This window comes from Schistocerca serialis, chromosome 2 (genome assembly GCF_023864345.2).
Source record: "Schistocerca serialis cubense isolate TAMUIC-IGC-003099 chromosome 2, iqSchSeri2.2, whole genome shotgun sequence".
NCBI classification, from domain to species: Eukaryota; Metazoa; Arthropoda; class Insecta; order Orthoptera; family Acrididae; genus Schistocerca; species Schistocerca serialis.
Genome location: NC_064639.1, coordinates 547039914 through 547058854, shown reverse-complemented (window position 1 = coordinate 547058854; position 18941 = coordinate 547039914). Strand labels below are relative to the sequence as shown.

The following is an 18941-nucleotide window of genomic DNA, read 5'->3' as shown; positions in this document are numbered from 1 at the left end:
CCATAGCCATGTATCTGAACAATAGACAGAGTGTTTCTTCCATATACATTCTCTCTCCTCATATATAATTTTAAATAAAATGTGTAAGCATAATTACATAATTTTTTGTTTTCTTCCTTGTAGTCTTTCAACAGGAAACAAGAACATTATAATTGTGGTTTACTGGCTTATGATTAGAATACTACTACAGAATCTAAATTGTCCAAAACTTTGTAATCCGACCTATTTGGGGAGTAAAAGTATGATAAATACTGTTTACTATCCTCACAGATCCAGCAGCAGGAGTGGTCTTTCATATCCCATACATCAATGATCCCATTTGAGCCACCCAATCATTTTGAACGATTTAAGTTACCAGTCAAGGTTTCGTTGGCAATAACAATAAACAAGGCTCAACATCAGAGAGATAGAGAAGAGGAGGTGGAATGTTTTGTATGATAATGGTGGAGAATCATGTACACTCACACAAATGTTTATTTTTAAAATACTCGTTTTTTGTCTTTTGTAATATATTTAAGGAGATCTCTTTTCTCATCAAAATTCTAAGCATCATAGAACTGTATGAATATATCTACATGTAGTCTTCACACATACACACACACACACACACAGACACACACACACACAGATATATATATATATATATATATATATATATATATATATATATATATATATATATATTCACGCATCAAATGCTGTAGAAGGAGATGTTCTGTATTTAGTGTATCAGTATCTCATCACATTTTTTATCTCAATTTGTTGCACTGCGTTTTTGGTGGTTTTAGTAGGTCAGTGCAAGTATGGGTATTATTGTTAATACCATTTGTGCCTTTTGTGATGTCTATCTGTTACAATGTATAGATATGCAGAACGATATGTAAGATTATTATTGCCATATTTTTATGAGGACCCAGTCCACTGCAATTCATTTAGGAGAGGTAATATATATCCTTCTACATCACTCTTTTATTAATAAATTTCAAATCATCTCCCATGGTACTTTGTGGCAGTGTCATAACATAGAACGCTGTATTCTGTTAATAAATGTAAAATGATATCATGATACTATGATAACATTTGTTCCTTCTCGAATGTACATTTGTTGGGAGTTATGTTAAAGATAAGAACATTCGTATTCTCCACATATGAAGGGCTTTTTTCAATAGTGGTACAAGTCCATTTTTGTTCATTCTGAGATACAGAGTCCTAAAGTTAAATGAGCGCTGAAAAATCTGCAGATGAAATAAGCCCTTCATATATAAATTCACGTCCCCTGCTCATGTATTTCTGTACATTTGGGCTAATCTCAGGAAATACTGTAGGTATCTGGATATGGATTTTATTAATAGGCAGACTGCTTTGTGAGGAAGATTTGTGTTTATAATTTAAAAATATTTCGAGCAAATGGTCTGAACTATAATGAATTCGTCAACAACCGCTTTGAAATCGATGCCACTGCCATCTAGTGGCGAACAGCAGAAGTTCTTCGATCCACAACTCTGCAAAGCGTGATGTAGCCACAGCAGTTTGAGAGTATGTGTAACACTCTACATACTTTGATGTATCGACAACAGAAGGAACGTCTTTGGTGTGGCACCGTCAGTGCGGATACAACTTGTACATATTCAGTTATTATTTCTTTGCACTCTTTGTGATTGAGCTACATTTCGTGTGCAATACTCAGTAATCTTAAGTGCACCAACCGAATTGTAGCAGAACTGCTCATAAACATTTGTGGGTATGTGAACTTTTTAAAGAAGGAAACTGACATGGGCATGATCTTCTTGACACCTTGAACATAGGGGATAGATGCCATTCAGAAACTCCTAGCTGACAACTAGAGATATTTTCGAAAGATTTTGGGGATGCTTGGGATGATTGGGGATGTACTTTGTAAAACAGCGAAAATTTCAGGCTGTCAGTTTCTACTTCCCTCAAATTTGAATTGCTATTTGCACTCAGAATTCACTGCACATTCTTTCAGCAATGGACAGTGAGTTACTGAACTTTACACTATCATAAGCGGACGTTTGGGAAATACTGCATAGCGAAAAGCACTTAAATAGCAAATCTGTGGTTTTTATTGTTTTATGCAAAGAGTAAAACATGTTCCGAAATGTTTCCTCAGCGAGGGACATACCTTTCATTCCATGCCCCAAAGAAACTTTTTCTGCAACAAAGCAGAAATCTCAATTTTCAGCTTTTTCTTTCATTTCAATCAAATCTAGATACAGACCACGGTTCATTGTGTGGCAAGGTGAAAAGTCCACCACAAACACTGTGATAAACAATTGTGGCAGTAAGTCTGAACAATGAATTAGTGGGTACTAAAGTTTACAAGAGGAATACTGTCATGGGCTACACATTTCCATCAGCCATGTATCTTACTGTTTCAGTTTCTTTATTTTTATTTGTGAACGTCAGACATAATCCACTCAGCTAGCCTACAGTACATGATATGCTACAGATTCAAAGACATATTCAATCATTCACACACACAAATACCAATGATTTGCACAGAATATATACATTGGCTCTGCACTTGCTAATTAAAGAATCAGAATTTTATTGTCTCATAACATACATGTCAAATCATTGATTTATTGAACACGACACTAATCAAGCGTATAACTGTAATAGTTTGTACATGGAATGCAACATTTACTGGAACTATAAAATATCTGAATACATATACTATTAATATTTATCCTGACCAAATGATCAGATCATCATTAAAAAACTCATCAACAGAGTAATAGTAGTTTTGTACCAGAGTGCTATATAATTTTCTTTTTACTGAATCAATGTCATTGCCATCTCATGTCTATTCAAAGGCCAATTACATATACAGTAGAACAGATACCATTCTTGCTTCCTACATCTACATTTACATGATTACTCTGTAATTCACACTTAAGTGCCTGTCAGAGGGTTCTTCAAACCACCGTCAGATTATTTCTCTACTGTTCCACACTCTAACAGTGAGTGGGAAAAATGAACACTAAAATCTTTCTGTACTAGCTCTGATTCCTCTTGTTTTATTATTATGATCATTTCTCCTTATGCAGGTTGGAAACAATGAAATGTTTTCACATTCAGAGGATAAATTTGGTGATTGAAATTTCGTAAAAAGGTTTTGCAGCAATTGAAAACACCTTTGTTTCAATGACTGCCCCCTCTCCCAACTCGCTTATCATATCCATGGTAATCCCCTAATTTCGCGATAATACATAACGAGCTGCTCTTGAACTATTTCGATGTGTTTGTCAATCCTATCTGGTAAGGATAACATAACGCACAGCAGTAATCCAGCAGAGCATGAACAAGTTTAGTGAAGGCAGAGGCTGCCTACATTAAACTTCTTGAATGTAGTAGACCTGTTGCATCTTCTAACTGTTCTGCTAATAAAATTTAGCCTTTGGTTTGCCTCCCACACAACATGATCTATGTGATCGTTCCAATTTAAGTTGCTCGTAATTCCTGAGTATCTAGTTGAACTGACAGTCATTAAATTTGTGTGACTTATTATGTAACCGAAATTTAACATATTTCTTTTTGTACTGGTTTTTCGTTTTTGAGAGGCACTTGTCGCTTTTCACACCATTCAGATATTGTGTCTAAATCATTTTGTTCTTCTGTTGATTTTAGTAGAAAGTAAATAACAGCAGAATCTGCAAACATTCTAAGAGGGCTGCTCAGATTGTCTCTTAAATCGTTTATATAATAAAGGAACAGCAGAGGGGGAACGCCAGATATCACTTCTGAATTACTCAATGATATTCTCTTGATTACTATCTACTGTGACCTCTCCGGGGGGACTAAGTCTCTTATGACAAATGGTGCCTTAACTCTTCTGGAAATATAGATATATGAAATCAATTTGAGATCCCCTGGTGACAATCATTACTTATTGCGAATAAAGAGCTAGTTCTGTTTCGAAAGGACGATATTTTCTGAATGCACACTGATTCTGTCTCAATGGGCACTTACCATCGATGTGCTTCATGATATTCAAATGCAGTATATTTCCCAAAATCCCATTGAAGATCGATGTAAATAGCATGAGTCTGTAATTTAACTGATTACTCCTGCTTCCTTTCTTGGGTATCTGCATGACCTATACAACTTCCCACTCTTTTAGTATGCATCTTTCGTCAAGTGAGCAGTTGCATATGACAGCTAAGTATGGGGCTATACCAGCATACTCTCAAAGGAACGTTAAGCCAATTCACACTGTCTTTCACTTCACATCATATCATGGCATGGCATGGCACCATCGGAGATCTGTTTTTGTTGTTTGGATTTGTAATAGTGAGCCAACTGTGCTACCTGTGCCAAACATTGCTTGACTTTATGAAATGCCGCTAACATCATGGAAGTCCAAGGTCATATGCTTGCCAGAGAGCAGTGCAGTAAGTATTTCCTGTTGACCTGCCAATCCTGGAATGCGTCACTGGTAATAATTTAACTTTCCCAAAAATCTGCAAATCCTCTGTAGTTTGTCGGTAGAGGTATACCCTACAATGCACCCACACATCCAGGAAGCAGTGAGAGACTGGCTGATGCGACTACATATCCCAAAAACTGCATCTCTCGTTTGCTGGAAACACTCTTCGCGGTGTTAACGAATACAACTCAAAATTTGTATCGGTAAAGTTCGAAAGACGCTGTTACACCATTCTTCTGGACATCCTCCAGCACTACCGCAATTCGCAAATAATGCTTTTGTACACTCGACCTCCACCAAACACTTGAGCATGAGAAACAGTCAGTCACGTGAGGTGTGGAGTAATGATAGAGAATTGTGTGGGCATTGAGTGGTGTGTAACTCCTCAAAATCCTCAGGAGCCATTTTTTTGTGCCCCATGTCTCGTAGAGATGCCCAAGAGATCGACGTATGCTAACACGAATTGTGTCAAAACAACACATAACTACAGCAGCTAAAGTGATCGCAGAGCTCAATAGTCATCTTCAAGACCCCATCTCTATCGACACTGTCCGCTGAGAACTTTAAAAAGCGAATATTCGGGGAGGTGGTGCTATACCAGAACAATTCGTGATGATAACCAACGCAAAGAAGCGTAAAACATGGTCTTGGGAGCATAAATCCTGGGCAGCTGATCTGGTGGAAACACGTCATATGTTCAGACGAGTCAACATTTTCGTTATTTCCCACATCAGGCCGGGCTTACGTCTGGAGAACGCCACAAGAAGCCTACAACCTGATTCCTTGGTTCCAACGCTTAGACATGGGGGTGGAAGTGTGATGGTGTGGGCAGCCATATCAAGGTATTCTGCTGGTCTCATCATTACTCTCAAAGGCCGTGTTACAGCCAATGACTATGTGAACATTGTAAGTGATCAGGTGCACCTCATGATTCAAATGTTGTTCCCCAACAATGATGCCATATTTCAGGGCAATAATGCACCTATTCACACATCCTGAACAGTACAGTCTCGGTATGAGGAGCACAAAGCCGAACTGCAGCGTCTTCCCTGTCCAGCACAGTCCCCAGACTTGAACATCAGCAAACCCTTGTGGCTGGTATTGGAGTGCAGACTCAGGAGCAGATTTCCACCTCCTTCATCCCTAAAAGAGTTAGAAGGGGCTGTGATTGAAGAGTGGTCTAACATTCCACTGGAGACTATACAATCATTATATTATGCCAGGATTCCAAGAAGAATTGCAGCTGTGTTATGGGCAAATGGGGGTCCAGTCCCTTATTAATGAACCATTCCCAAGTAAGTACAGATGCTCATATTACTAGAATGAAATTTTTACTCTACAACAGAGTGTGCACTTATACGAAACTTTCTGGCAGATTAAAACTGTGTGCAGGACCGAGACTCGAACTCGTGACCTTTGCCTTTCGTGGGCAAGTGCTCTACCAACTGAGCTACCCCAGCATGACTCACGCCCCATCCTCACAGCTTGGGTAGCTCATTTGGTAGAGCACTTGCCCGCGAAAGGCAAAGGTCCTGAGTTCGAGTCTCGGTCCTGCACACAGTTTTAATCTGCCAGGAAGTTTCATATCAGCACACACTCCACCGTAGAGTGAAAATTTCATTCTGGATACATCCCCCAGGCTGTGGCTAAGCCATGTCTCCGCAATATTCTTTCTTCCAGGAGTGCTAGTTCTACAAGGTTCACAGGAGAGCTCCTATGAAGTTTGAAAGGTAGGAGACGAGGTACTGGCGGAATTAAAGCTGTGAGGACGGGGCGTGAGGCGTGCTTGGGTAGCTCAGTCGGTAGAGCACTTGCCCATGAAAGGCAAAGGTCCCAAGTTCGAGTCTCGGTCCGGCACACAGTTTTAATCTGCCAGGAAGTTTCAGATGTTCACATTGTTTTGCCTGTCCCCTGTATGTACCTCTCATCGTTGGTGTGCATTCCATGTTGTTGAAAAATGCACTCTGTGTGCGTGAACTATGTCAATAGGCGATTAAACGAAAATAGTGGGAGGTTGACATGACCAGAATAGGTCGTGGAATGGAGATTTTGCTGGTTTATGTCAGCTTTTGAAAGTTGCAACATAGCTAGAGATGTGGTTTGTTCCACTTTAACTTCTGTCCCTGGCGATTGCGAGGTCATGTCCATCATTACTGTAAAAAGAAAAAGACTTTCAGATCTGAATCTCTCAATCTTCAAGGAGTCAGGTCGAGCTCAGACTATCGGCAATTAGACGACAAGAAGTAATTTCCATATAAACTGCAGACAAGGATGATTACACAATACATAAGGTTATTGCGCATCAAATCGTAAGTAACGTACAGAACACTACACTGATAATAAGTGTTCTCTTTCAGACCAAAGATTCGTCTTTTATCTCTTGCGCCTGCTACTTGCACAGTAACTGATGTCACACAAGGGAAAACATAGAGTCTGTTTGCCTGATCCATCAAGTTTGCTTTCCTACAGGGCAAATAATGTCATAAACACTGGTATTTTCTGCTTCTGTAGAGTTGACTTTTTTAGTTAATAAAATATTGTTTTGCTGAAAATTTTTTCGTCAACTGATGTTCCTAATTAGAAATATAGTTAGCCCTATTCCATTAAAGAAATATCTAAATAATTTTATAGTTTCGGATACCTGGCCTCGCTTATGGAAGAGCACTCCGTGGAAAAAGTATCCAAATCGTCATCAAACATTTACAATTTGCCAAGAAAAAAAAAAGAAAATAAATATTATGAAGAAACAAAAGCACAAAATAAACTACTATATTATGTTTGCGCGCTAGGAGTACAGGTTAACTTCCGATGTTTACAGGCACAGTTCCCCCGTCATACCAATGTCACCTTCTAAGCTTTCTTCTGGAGAAACTTTGAAGTGACGTGACGTTCACGGCCTGTATGAATGCAGCCATTTGTAATGTGTTGTTTAATGTTTTGACGGGAAGTGACGTGAGGGTAGGTGTGAATTTGTCTTTTTGCCCAAGAATAGTTGTGATCGCAAATAACGTAGAAGTTTCTCTACATTCACATGTATTTAAAGTTAAATACATTTCACGTAATTACAACTTTTCCCAGTTTTTGTTCCTTGATCATTTTTACAGGTATGACATGCAAACTTTTCCCCATGAAGAGCGATACGATTGCTCGAAATTTGACTAATCGTGACGTATACACTGACGTGATATATTGTTGATGTTTGGTATGTCAATAGCCGTGGCGTATCTTCAAGTTTGTGAACTGCTTTGACATTGTGTGGAAAGTCTCTGGTTCAGAGGGTATTGCCCAGTACATGTATTTCTCCCATTTTAGCTTTATATTGTGGAAGGTATTAAAGTTTGGGGAAGTGGATTTGCGAAGGATGTTAAAGGACATTGCACTGTGTTTCTCTGATGTTTTAAAATGGCGTGTTTTTACATTAATTATTTAGCGACTGCAGAAAACCGCGCTCGGAGATATCAAATTGGCTCAGTTTGAATGATATTTCAGTGCCTGTCAAATGTTGTGTGTAGGTCGGTCAAGGCGTTTCGGTGACAGAAGGGCTGATCATGACTTGTGAAAGTTGAGTGTGGAGTGGTATATTTATATTATTTTCAGCTGAGAGCTTACGCTCGAGAAACGGTGATATTGAAGAGTGAATGATAGCATTATGGATCGAAGTGAAGACCGTCGCAGAGTTGGTGCCAGTTTGGAGTTGCAGGACGCCTATGACACAAGACAGGTATGTTTCATTGTATTCCGTCCTCATGTGAACAGCACTGCCCGAAGACTTCTGGAAGATCGATAGCAACGTTGGTTATGGAGTACGTGATAGGTGATATAAAGCACTATTTATTCTGACACAGTTGGTAATCGAATGACAAAGAATCTTAAAACTTTATATTAGTCTTCAGTGAAAACACTACCGAGAACGGCGAACTGTATAAAAGAAACTTAATACGGTTTAAGTTTTTGTATTCTGACATCGTATTAGTTTATGATGAAATTGTCTTTACGTATGCAGTAGGCCTAGTTGTATCTCTTAGACATTAGGTATCAATATTGTGAGTTATAATTTCCTTTTGATCTGCACAGAGCTGGGTTGCTTAAGTCCTGGATGACTCTTAATTTGAATGTTCTAATTGCATTTATCACTCCCTTCGTATTACATTTGGTACTAGTACACACTGAGTTAATTTACTTCAAATGCAGTGTATCTAAAATAGCAAATCTTTCGTGTTTTTTGCCCCCAGATTATGGATTATTTACTTTAGAATAATAAATGTTTTTTGTTATTGTTTCAACATTTAACAGGTGATAAAACTATCTAGATGAACACGTGTGCACCATAACTCCCCTATTATAATTCATGCACCAGGTTTTTTAGGTACGTGCATGAGCTTCTACTATAAGCCCTATTGTTCGCTCATTTTACAGTTTCCTACATACATAGAAACTGAATGCAGATGTAAATGTGATTTTTTTTTCTCTCTCGTTGCCTGAGACAAAATCATTAGCAGCCGCGTAGCCGAAATTATGATTGAGATGCACAGACATAAAACTTAGTAAGGCATGAAAATAATTAGCATTTACTGCAACGTGGGAAGACAAAGTATCACATGCACACGCTTACACTTTTGACACTTGCTGCTTTCAAAAAGCTTTGTGTGCGTTACAGATCATCGTGTCCACATGTGCTGTAGACAATAAAATTTTTTTATATGTTCAGAACAATTTCTCAAGTTTGTCGGGCATTAACCACAATGAGCCAATTGTTCCACATATTTCTTACGAGACCTACAAAGTGACCATATACTAACACATTAGCTGTCGCAGATTCACATTTCTAATTAGGCCTACGTGATTAGTATTAAGGCAACGATCCTGATAACCTAAGACTAAGCATGGTTGATTATCATCATTAAAATATTCAAAAAATCATCATGTTGCATAAGTTTGTACCTGTGTCAACTTGTGGCTTGATAAACCTTCCTTGCGTTGAGGTTCACATCCACGACATCGAGGTCCATCTGTTTGACGAATAGTTCAGCCTGTACACTCTTGACTGTTGAACATTCTGTTAGAGACCTAAAAGAAAAGAACCTATTAGAACTAAGGACCTGTAAATATATTCCACGGGTCGAGCGAGGAAGGGTATAGTGGTAATTTACAAGATATGTGATGTAGGCTACTTGTTACCATTGCTGAGAAATGTTTGGAGCAAATATTTTTTTATTGCCTTGACATTTTAGTAGTAGCCAATGAGAACCTTTCTGCAAAATTTGTTTTTGAATAAGTATTATTTACAAACCGATGTTGCATCTGGATTACGAAATGCTTTGTATCATGAGTGGCTGTGAATTGTGCCGTTCTTGTTTTGCTATCACCAGAAAGTGAAATCTTCATATGTGCCCCCTGATGTTGGCTCTCTACTGTTTCTTCAAATGGAATTAAGATAAACTAGCATGGTTTGCTCAACAAAGGCATGGTAGGATCATTGCCTTATCCCAGTAGCGCCCAGTCTACGAAAGTGATCCCTACAAGGATTCTCAGGTGCCTCACACCCTGCGTGTTTTCTGCAGTACTTTTTCAGACAGCAACGTACAATGCCACCAGATCACAAAAGCAACCTATAGTACTCACAAACAACGCATTGTTGACTGAAAGAAATACAGTAACGTAGTGATCATGATGTCTGAAGAATCATGTCGTACCATGTTCAAGCTGGCGATACTTTTGAACTCTTGAACTTCATAGTAACCGAATTAGTCTTGATATGGTTGTTAATTTATAAAGTACGGTTTTTACATTGGGATGGGGGCGAAGTCGTCTTTCTGGGATTGGCCCTCATACTATACATGTCGGCAGCTCTGGTCTTCGGCGCTATTCATTTACAACTGACGTTCTGAAGCTATTTCCACATTCCATCGTGTCAGTTAAATTCTGAATATGAACTCGCGAGAACACACACTTGCTAACAATCTTGATGTGAGCGGTCATCTGTGCGTGCCACGAACACAGGAGGATCGAGCCAGTCATTCGCCTAGATGAATGAACTGAAATTCACTGAGCACCACATTTCATGCCAAGTGCTTTAATTGTTTAATGTAGTACTACGACGCGCAGTATCATAGGCACATTATGTTCTGGGCTACTAGTTACTCGTTAAATAATTAGTAGAAGCCGAACATACTACACAACTGTGGAAATTATTGGGTTCTTATACAGTGTTAAATGTGCTCAGTTCATCGAACGAAACTCGGCAGCAAAGCTGAGTTCAAAGGATGGTGTAATGCTTCGCTTGCCTCGCTAGTTGGGGCCGCTGCCTCTGTTTCAGAGATACCATTATCCAATACGTGCATGCTAGGAAGAACACTAAACCATCACTGATTACTATGTCGCAATAACAGATGTTTCCAAGTGATCGTAGAGCTTTAACATGGGACAGTGCCGGAAATGTAAAGAGCGGCATAGTTTCACTAGCCGTACATGATTTAGATTACGATCAATGAGACAGAGCGCCAAAACTCAGCTAATACATTGGTGAGCTATTCATTATAGTTTTGGGTACGTCATAAATTGCGTTGTCAGAACAAGGAACACAGAATTTTTCAACATACTCCACTGGGATACACTGGAAAGTTAGTCGTGTACGAAAAAAGGCCTTCCTAAGAAGTGTTCGAAAACCAGCTCCAAATTGTCATTTCATACTGTTAATCTGCTTTCTTGCCGCCCTCCATCCAACGAAAAATCTTTATCATTAATTTTTGAGCTCGAGAGTAACACGTTGGCCCCGGGCAGTGGCCTGCGGAGTACATCGTCTGATTACTGACGCCGTGAACCTGTATGCTCTCACGGAAAATGTGATATTCTACTTTAATTGTGGTACTTCTGACCATAGACAGTTCATGGGAAAATGTATAATCGTTGCTTGAATTAATTCAAGCACTTGAGGATTTCAGCCCCATTTCGACAGCAAAAAGAATGTGTGCGTGCTATTGTTGATAATAATATAATAGTTGCAGTAATGACGATACCATATACAAAAATTTGGGATCGATGCCATGCGGTTTTTGAAACTTCTATTCGATCTCTCTCTCTCTCTCTCTCTCTCTCTCTCTCTCTCTCTCTCTCTCTGCAGTAAAGGAAGTCTTAGTTCACTGAGTTTGTTTTACTGTGTAGATTAATTTCTCCCCATTTGTTTTTCACGTTCCGCCCGTCTGTGTGTGTGTGTGTGTGTGTGTGTGTGTGTGTGTGTGTGTGTTAGAGGGAGAGAGAGGGGGGGGGCAAGAGTGTGTTCAGTTTAAGGAAATTGAGCAAATAAAAACAGCGTCAGTCAATATGTTCGTATTTTAGTTCAGGTATTATTCTTTGGTATGGAGATAAGTCTGTATAGGTAGAGCCACAAAACCAACTTTGCTTTGATACCATGTTTTACAATGTGGTACAGCAAGAAAAGCGACAGGCATTTATCTATCCTCATAACACGTGCTCCTTGCAATATCAGCTACGAAAATAGAAAATCATCGTCCGTCTTATCTTTCTAGTTTAGCAAAATTGAGTTATTTTAGTGCCCTCTTCATAGAACGAGTATTCGTTACTCGTAAATTATGTTTCATGAATTTTTTTTGCGTTTGGGGTTTGCTGCTCCGCAACAGATTTTCCATCTGTTGAAAAGCCAGTTATCCATAGCATGTTTTCTTTATTTTCCCAAGGGTTTTAAAGAATTTTGCTTGTTTACACAACAAATTGAAAATTTCCTGAGAACGGTTGGTTTCGAGTCAGTATTGTTGCATAGATAATAATGCGGAACAATTCGTTTTACGTGGACGACGACTCGGTCTGGTCATCGCATTCAGTAACTACAATGTTAAACTCCACATCCGGCATCCAAATTTAGATTTTTCGTTGTTCCATAAATCGCTTAAGTTGTATGTCTGCTTGATACTGTTGAAAGTTAGCCGTCTACAGTCTGAACTACTTTTACACCATCTCTGAAACACCTCGTCTTCGATAGTGGACACGCTCCAATCCTTCTTCTTCCCGCCTGATATATATTATGAAAGCCCTTCGGTAGTCAGTATTTTTATCATGTAATAAGGAGAAACTAGATTAATCGCTATGCATTATACCTTAGTATTTTCCTAGCGACCATTTAAACTCATACTGGAAACATGTGTATTTTGTCTTAGACAGGTACGAATCATCCCTTGGGGCCCTGCTGTTTCTTCTGCAAGAAAGACTGCGAAATCTAAACATTTGGAGTGTTACTTCTGTAGTGCACGAGGCAAGCACTACGGATCACCTCTTGCATCTCTTCCACTCTATTTGCGTAAAATGCTTTTTAAAAGTTCGTCGGAGCTGATTGGAAGGGTCAACGAAACGAATGGGTCTGCCCATGTTCTAGGTAGACAGACTTGTTTCTCATAGTTCTCTTCATAATACCAAAGACTAGGAGGATTCCGCAGTTGAAATATTAAACTTCTCTTCGTAAATTTTAATAAAATGCTGAAATTGTAGTTTAGTGGGAAAACTTTCAATGATTATCAGCGATTCATGAGTTAGTATATGCAACTAATGAAATCACTTGGTGTGGTGTGCCAGTGATTCGCGTGTCACTTATCACAGCCAAGTTTGCTGGTTCTGTCAGTCATATTTTCGTTACTGTATAATGGGTACGCACAGCCATAAAGTGGCAAGATTGCTGCATCTGGGACAGTCATCTCAGAGAAGAGCTTATAATTTCTTATTCTTTGCATTTCAGACATGGTTGCTAGCGCGCTGTAGCTGCAAGACAGGAAGAGCGTGTTAGTCACCAGGGCGTCACCGCCTTGGAAAGAAGGCGCACAGCAGTCGAGAGCAGGCACTAATTCGACTAGTATTACTACAAAGAACTGTGGTGTAGGTGTCATCGAACAGCACGGCTATCATTTGCACATTAGAAAATAGGTTACAGGTTGATAAGGAGCGGCGCGACGAAAGCTATGTCATGAGTGTACGTGCAGGTTTCGTAACTTTGGCACAGCGTGGCTCGACTATTCGCGAAGTTTCGGAGCATTTTTGTTTCTCTTCTTTGTCTCTATTGCGCATGGACCTTTCAGTACGCTAGTTTAGTCATTCCCTGCTTAAAATTACCGTTTCAAGAGTCAGTAGTTGGCAGTCAGTTTATGGATGCTTTCTCTATACCTGTTAGCCAGACATAGGCATAGGCAGAGAACTTCATTGAGGCGTCCCAAAAACGTTTTAATGCAATGTCAGTACAACGATAGTAGATTGCTGCAATATTCACAAGTGTTTCATTGTATGTAAATAGAATGAAAGACACAAAGCCTTTTGAATATGTTCTGGAACAATTTTAGTACATAGCCGCACCCTTGTGACAAAATTTATTGCGGTCAAGACATATGCGATCTGTTAAACTGTTCTGTTGACAGTAAAGTAGCATATGGATTTTATGTTGTTTGTCGCAGAATTGGTATGAATTGATAGCGTTATGAGAGATTCATTTTTAAAGTAGTCTTCAATTTATATCATTCTTCTATGAAAGATGTTCGAACCGCTGCAGGAATTTTAAGGATGGTGCTGAACTTATGAGAATAGTTGCTAACAGATATCTTGAAAACGATAAGGCTGTGTTAGCTTTATTTTAGATGTATATAATAGAGTGAAGTGGACCAAGGATATGGAGACTGCTGGAAAGAAAGGTTATGATGAGCTATTTGTGTGTGACACAAAGTCGGAAAATAAAAAAAAAACTGAGTGGGAAGAGACGAACTACCGCATGGCTCTGAGATAAGTGGGTTATTGCCTATTATATTCAACATTTATCATGAACGAGTGGTAATGAAATATCTCCACGAAGTAATAGCTGTAGGTGGAAATAAAATGTTATATGATTTGGATTTACTGGAAGTCATTCTTAGGAGGAGGAGACAATACGTAACAGTTTGAAGGAAGTCAAAAACACTAAGAACAACATTGTATGAAGATAAATGTTTGAATAAGGGGAGAGACTGTGCAACAGGAAGGCCGTTTTAAGTACTTGGAATGCAAAATAAAGATTGTATGAAATGCGGAAACAAGAACTCCAACAACAAAGGAAAGTTTTCAGAGAGAGAGAGAGAGAGATCCTTAGATGAATATGAAAGGAAAGAGTTTGTGAAGTGTTTTGTTTGTAATGTTGCCTTATTTTGTCCTAAACCATGGACATTGTGAAGACGTGGAACCATCATTTAGAAGAATTAAAAGGTTGGATGTGGGTGAATATAAAAGGAGCGAATCAGAAATATGAAGTGAACGAGGCGTTACTAATAGTAAACTAATTACCTGGGCATTCCTTGATAAGACTGTATAGTGATGATGCTTTTCGAGGAACTATGTATGAAAGGTGAAAGCACGGAGAAGATACTAACATATATTAGGATCAATTCATTGCACTATTAAACCAAAAGGACGACGGACAAGGAGAGATCCTGGAGAATGCTGAACCCCCCAGCGATACACAAGCCCTATTCCTTGTTTATATCCGACATAGCATCCGGAAGACAAAGTTCGGGAACCGTTGTGCTCTACTATGTTTAGGTCTGGACCGGTTTTGCTACCCAGGTCAAATATATCCATATGTCGACCAATACTTGGAGAAAATAAAGTATCAAAGCAGCACTACTGCTCCCATCATTCGCGTTGTAATTTTTTTTGAGGGAGAGGTAATAGATTATATGAAACGACAATGCCCTTAACCTAAGCATAATTGTAGACTGGGTATTCCCTCGACATTTAATTTATAATGTTTACTTAATATTTTCCCATTCTGGTAGAAGTTAAGGTTAGTAATACGTGTAGTTGTGCCGTAAGGATTCAAAATAATCAGCTGGAGAGTCCAGTATATTGTTGTGATTCGTATGAATTTCTGTTTCTGTAACACAAATTGCAAAATCGAAGAAAACAATTGTTTTGGTTTTGTATTCCTTTTTAAGTCATGTCAACATTGCCTTCAGCTTAACTTTTCAGAGTGGTTTGCCCATCATAAATAAGTATACATTCCTTATTTCACATGGGTTTAGCCAAACGGTGCGGAACTCGAGAACGACTCTTTAGTTAGACAAACGAATCCCGCCATTCAGCTTTATTGCCATATGACCTATTCCTCGCCTGCGATTCGTCATATTGCTTGAGAATTAAGAGCGACCATCTATCGATTGCGGCGTTCTGCGATTAACCCCTCATACGAGCGGTCTGTGGATAATCACAGCAACCCGCCGCTCGCGTGTGGTGTCCTTTGCTTCCGATGTAGTGAGCATGATACCTGTTTCTCTTTGCTTCAATATGGTAGTTGTGTAACTTCTTCCTGAATCAAATATTGCTTCTCCTAAGCTACTCCATCTAGATTAGCCAACATTTTTAAAAATAAGACTGAACCTAACAACCCAAGCGTGTGTGAACGCTTACATAGGAGCGAAAATCGATTGTGGAAGAGAAAATGTGGTAGCTAGAAAAGCATTCCGTAATCGATATTGGCGTGTATACATGAAACTTCATAAACAGTGTTGAGAATTCCTTTCACGCAAGCACGCTTTTGGAGCTCCTAGGTAAACATAGTGTTACGACAGAACACGCGGAAGGGGTACACTTATAATATACACTGAGGTGACAAGCCATGGGTATACCGTTATGTACATACACAACGGCGGCAAAATCGGGTACTCAAGAGTACGTTGGCGAAGTTATCATTTGTACTCAAGTGATTCATGTGAAAATGTGACCGATGGGATTGCAGCCGCACGACGGGAATTAAGACTTTGAATGCGGAATAGTAGTTGGAGCTAGGCGCATGGGACATTCCATTTCGCAAATCTTCGGAGAATTCAATATTCCGAGATTCACAGTGTCGAGTGTGTGCCGAGAACACCAAATTTCAGGCATTATCTCTCACCACACACTACACAGTGGCCAACGGCCTTCACTTAACGATCGAGAGCAGCGGCGTTTGCGTAGAGTTGTCAGTGCTAACACACATGTAACACTGCGAAATAACCGCAGAAATCAATGTGGGACGTACGAAAAACGTATCCGTTAGGAAAGTGCGGCAAAATTTGGCGTTAATGGGCTGACAGAATATGACCGACGCATGTTCTTTTGTTAACTGCATGACATCGCCTACAGCGCCTCTCGTGGGCTCGTAACCATATAGGCTGGACCCTAGACGACTGGAAAACCGTGACCTGGTCCCATGAGCCCCGATTTCAGTTGGTAAAAGCTGATGGTAGGGTTCGGGTGTGGCGCAGACCCACAAAGCCAGAGACCCAAGACGTCAACAAGGCACTTTGCAAGCTGGTGATGGCTCCATAATGGCGAGGGCTGTATTTACATGGAGTGCACTGGCTCCTCTGGCCCAACTGAATCGATCATAGACTGGAAATGGTTATCTTCGGCTACTTGAAGACCATTTACGACCATTGATCGACTTAATGTTCTCAAACAACGATGAAGTTGTATAGATGACAATGTGTCATGTCATCGGACCACAATTGTTCCCGAATGGTTTGAAGATCATTCCGGACGGTCGAGCGAATTATTTTGCCGCCTAGATCCCCCGACGTGAATCCCATCCAACAGTTATGGGACATAATCGAGAGGTCAGTTCGTGGAGAAAATTCTGCACCGGCAACACTTTCGCAGTTGTGGACGGCTATAGAGGCAGCATGGCTCAATATTTCTTCAGGAGGATTCCAACGACGTGAGACCATTCCACGTCGATTCGCTACACTACGTCGAGCAAAAGGAGATCCGACGCGATATTGGGAGGATCTCCGTGACTTTTGTCACCTCAGTGTAATTTGGTGTTCACGATTAGAGCATTATTGTCAATGTCTTGGAGACTGGATAAATGATGGTGATTTCGGGTAGCAAGTGATTAGTTTCTTGTAGCAAGAGCAGTGGCAACAGGCAAAGTAAGTCAGCAGTGAAAGCCTCGCGCGGCGGCTTACGAAGAGCTCAGTGGGCGGGCGGAGGCGTGACCTTGGCTCGCGTCGGCGACGCCGACGACCACGCGACGCCTCATATGGGAGCGCCGCTCCAAGCTCTATCTGGGACGCCGCACCTTGCTCTCGCCGACGCCTTGAGCCCACCACGTCACACGGTGACCACGTGCGGCCTTCCCCTGCGTATGTGGCCTACCTTAGCGTTTCTTCTTTGCCTTCTTTCTTCATTTTGTGTCACCATCAAGGCCATTTAATCTTGTTTCACGGGAGACTGCGTTGTCTCTCGTTGTCTTCTGCAGTGCAAGTGTTACGCTGAGGTGACAAAAGTCATGGCAAAGCGATATGCACATATAGAGATGGTGTTAGTATCGCGTACACAAAATATAAAAGAGCACTGCATTGGCGGAGGTGTCATTTGTACGCAAGTGATTCATGTGAAAATGTTTCTGACGTGGTTATGGCCACACGACCGGAATTAGTAACTGTGAACGCGGAATGGTAGTTGAAGCTAGACGCATTGGGACATTCAACTTCATAAATCGTTGGGAATTCAGTATTCCGAGTTCCACAGTGTCAAGAGTGTGCCGAGAATCCCAAATTTCAGGAATTACCTCTCACCGCGGACAACGCAGTGGCCGACGGCCTTCTCTCAACGACCGAGACTTGCGGCGTTTCCTTAGAGTTGTCATTGCAAACAGACAAGCAACACTGCGTGAAATAACCGCAAAAACTAATGCGAGAGGGACGAGAAACGTATCCGTTCGTGGGCTGTGGCAGCAGACAGCGGACGCGAGTTCCTTTGCTAAGACCACGACATCGCCTGCAGCACCTTCCTGCGTTAATGTCCACATCGGCTGGACCCTAGACGACTGGAAAACCTAGACCTGGGCAGAGGAGGTCGATTTCAGTTGGTAAGAGCTGATGGTAGGGTTCGACGCCGGCGCAAACGACACGGAGCCGTGGAGCCAGGTTGTCAGCAGTGCATTGTGCAAGCTGGTGGTGGCTCTTTGTTGTGAGCCATGTTTACATGGAACGGACTAGGTCCTCGGGTCCAACTGAACAGTTCATTGACTGGAAATAGTTATATTCGGCTGCAAACAACGGAAGTTTTACAGATGACAATGCGCCTTGCCACTGGGCGACAGTTGCTTGCCATTGGTTCGAAGAACATTCTGGACTATTCGAACGAATGATTTCGCCTCCCAGATCGCCCGACATGGATCTCATCGGACTTTGATGGGACAGTTCGTACACAAAATCGTGCACTGGGAACTCTTCTCAATTGTGGACGGCTATAGAGGCAGCATGGCTCAGTATTTCTGCAGGGGACTTCAAACGATTTACTGAGTCCATGCCACGTCGAGTTGCTGCACTACGTCGTTCAAAGGGGGGCCCGACGGTATATTAGGAGGTATCGCGTGGCTTTTGTGCGCTCAGTGTATAAGGTTTATAAGTTATATACAGCTTACGGTTTCAGAGGTTACAGGATTTTTCAGTCTACTGTCGTCTGTTTCTTGTGTATCTTCCATGGT

At 40.7% G+C, this 18941-nt stretch overlaps 1 protein-coding gene across 9 annotated transcripts in view; it reads left to right on the top strand.

Annotated features, from left to right (window-relative positions):
- The first annotated feature begins 7739 nt into the window (after window positions 1-7739).
- Window positions 7740-18941, top strand: part of LOC126457526 (patronin) — a 403664-nt gene continuing 392462 nt past the window's right edge. For all 9 annotated transcript variants that reach the window (XM_050093876.1, XM_050093874.1, XM_050093879.1 and 6 more), the window contains exon 1: window positions 7740-8171. In XM_050093876.1, coding sequence (XP_049949833.1) covers window positions 8100-8171 — 72 coding nt within the window. In that variant the 5' untranslated portion in view covers window positions 7740-8099. The remainder of the gene's footprint in view (window positions 8172-18941) is intronic.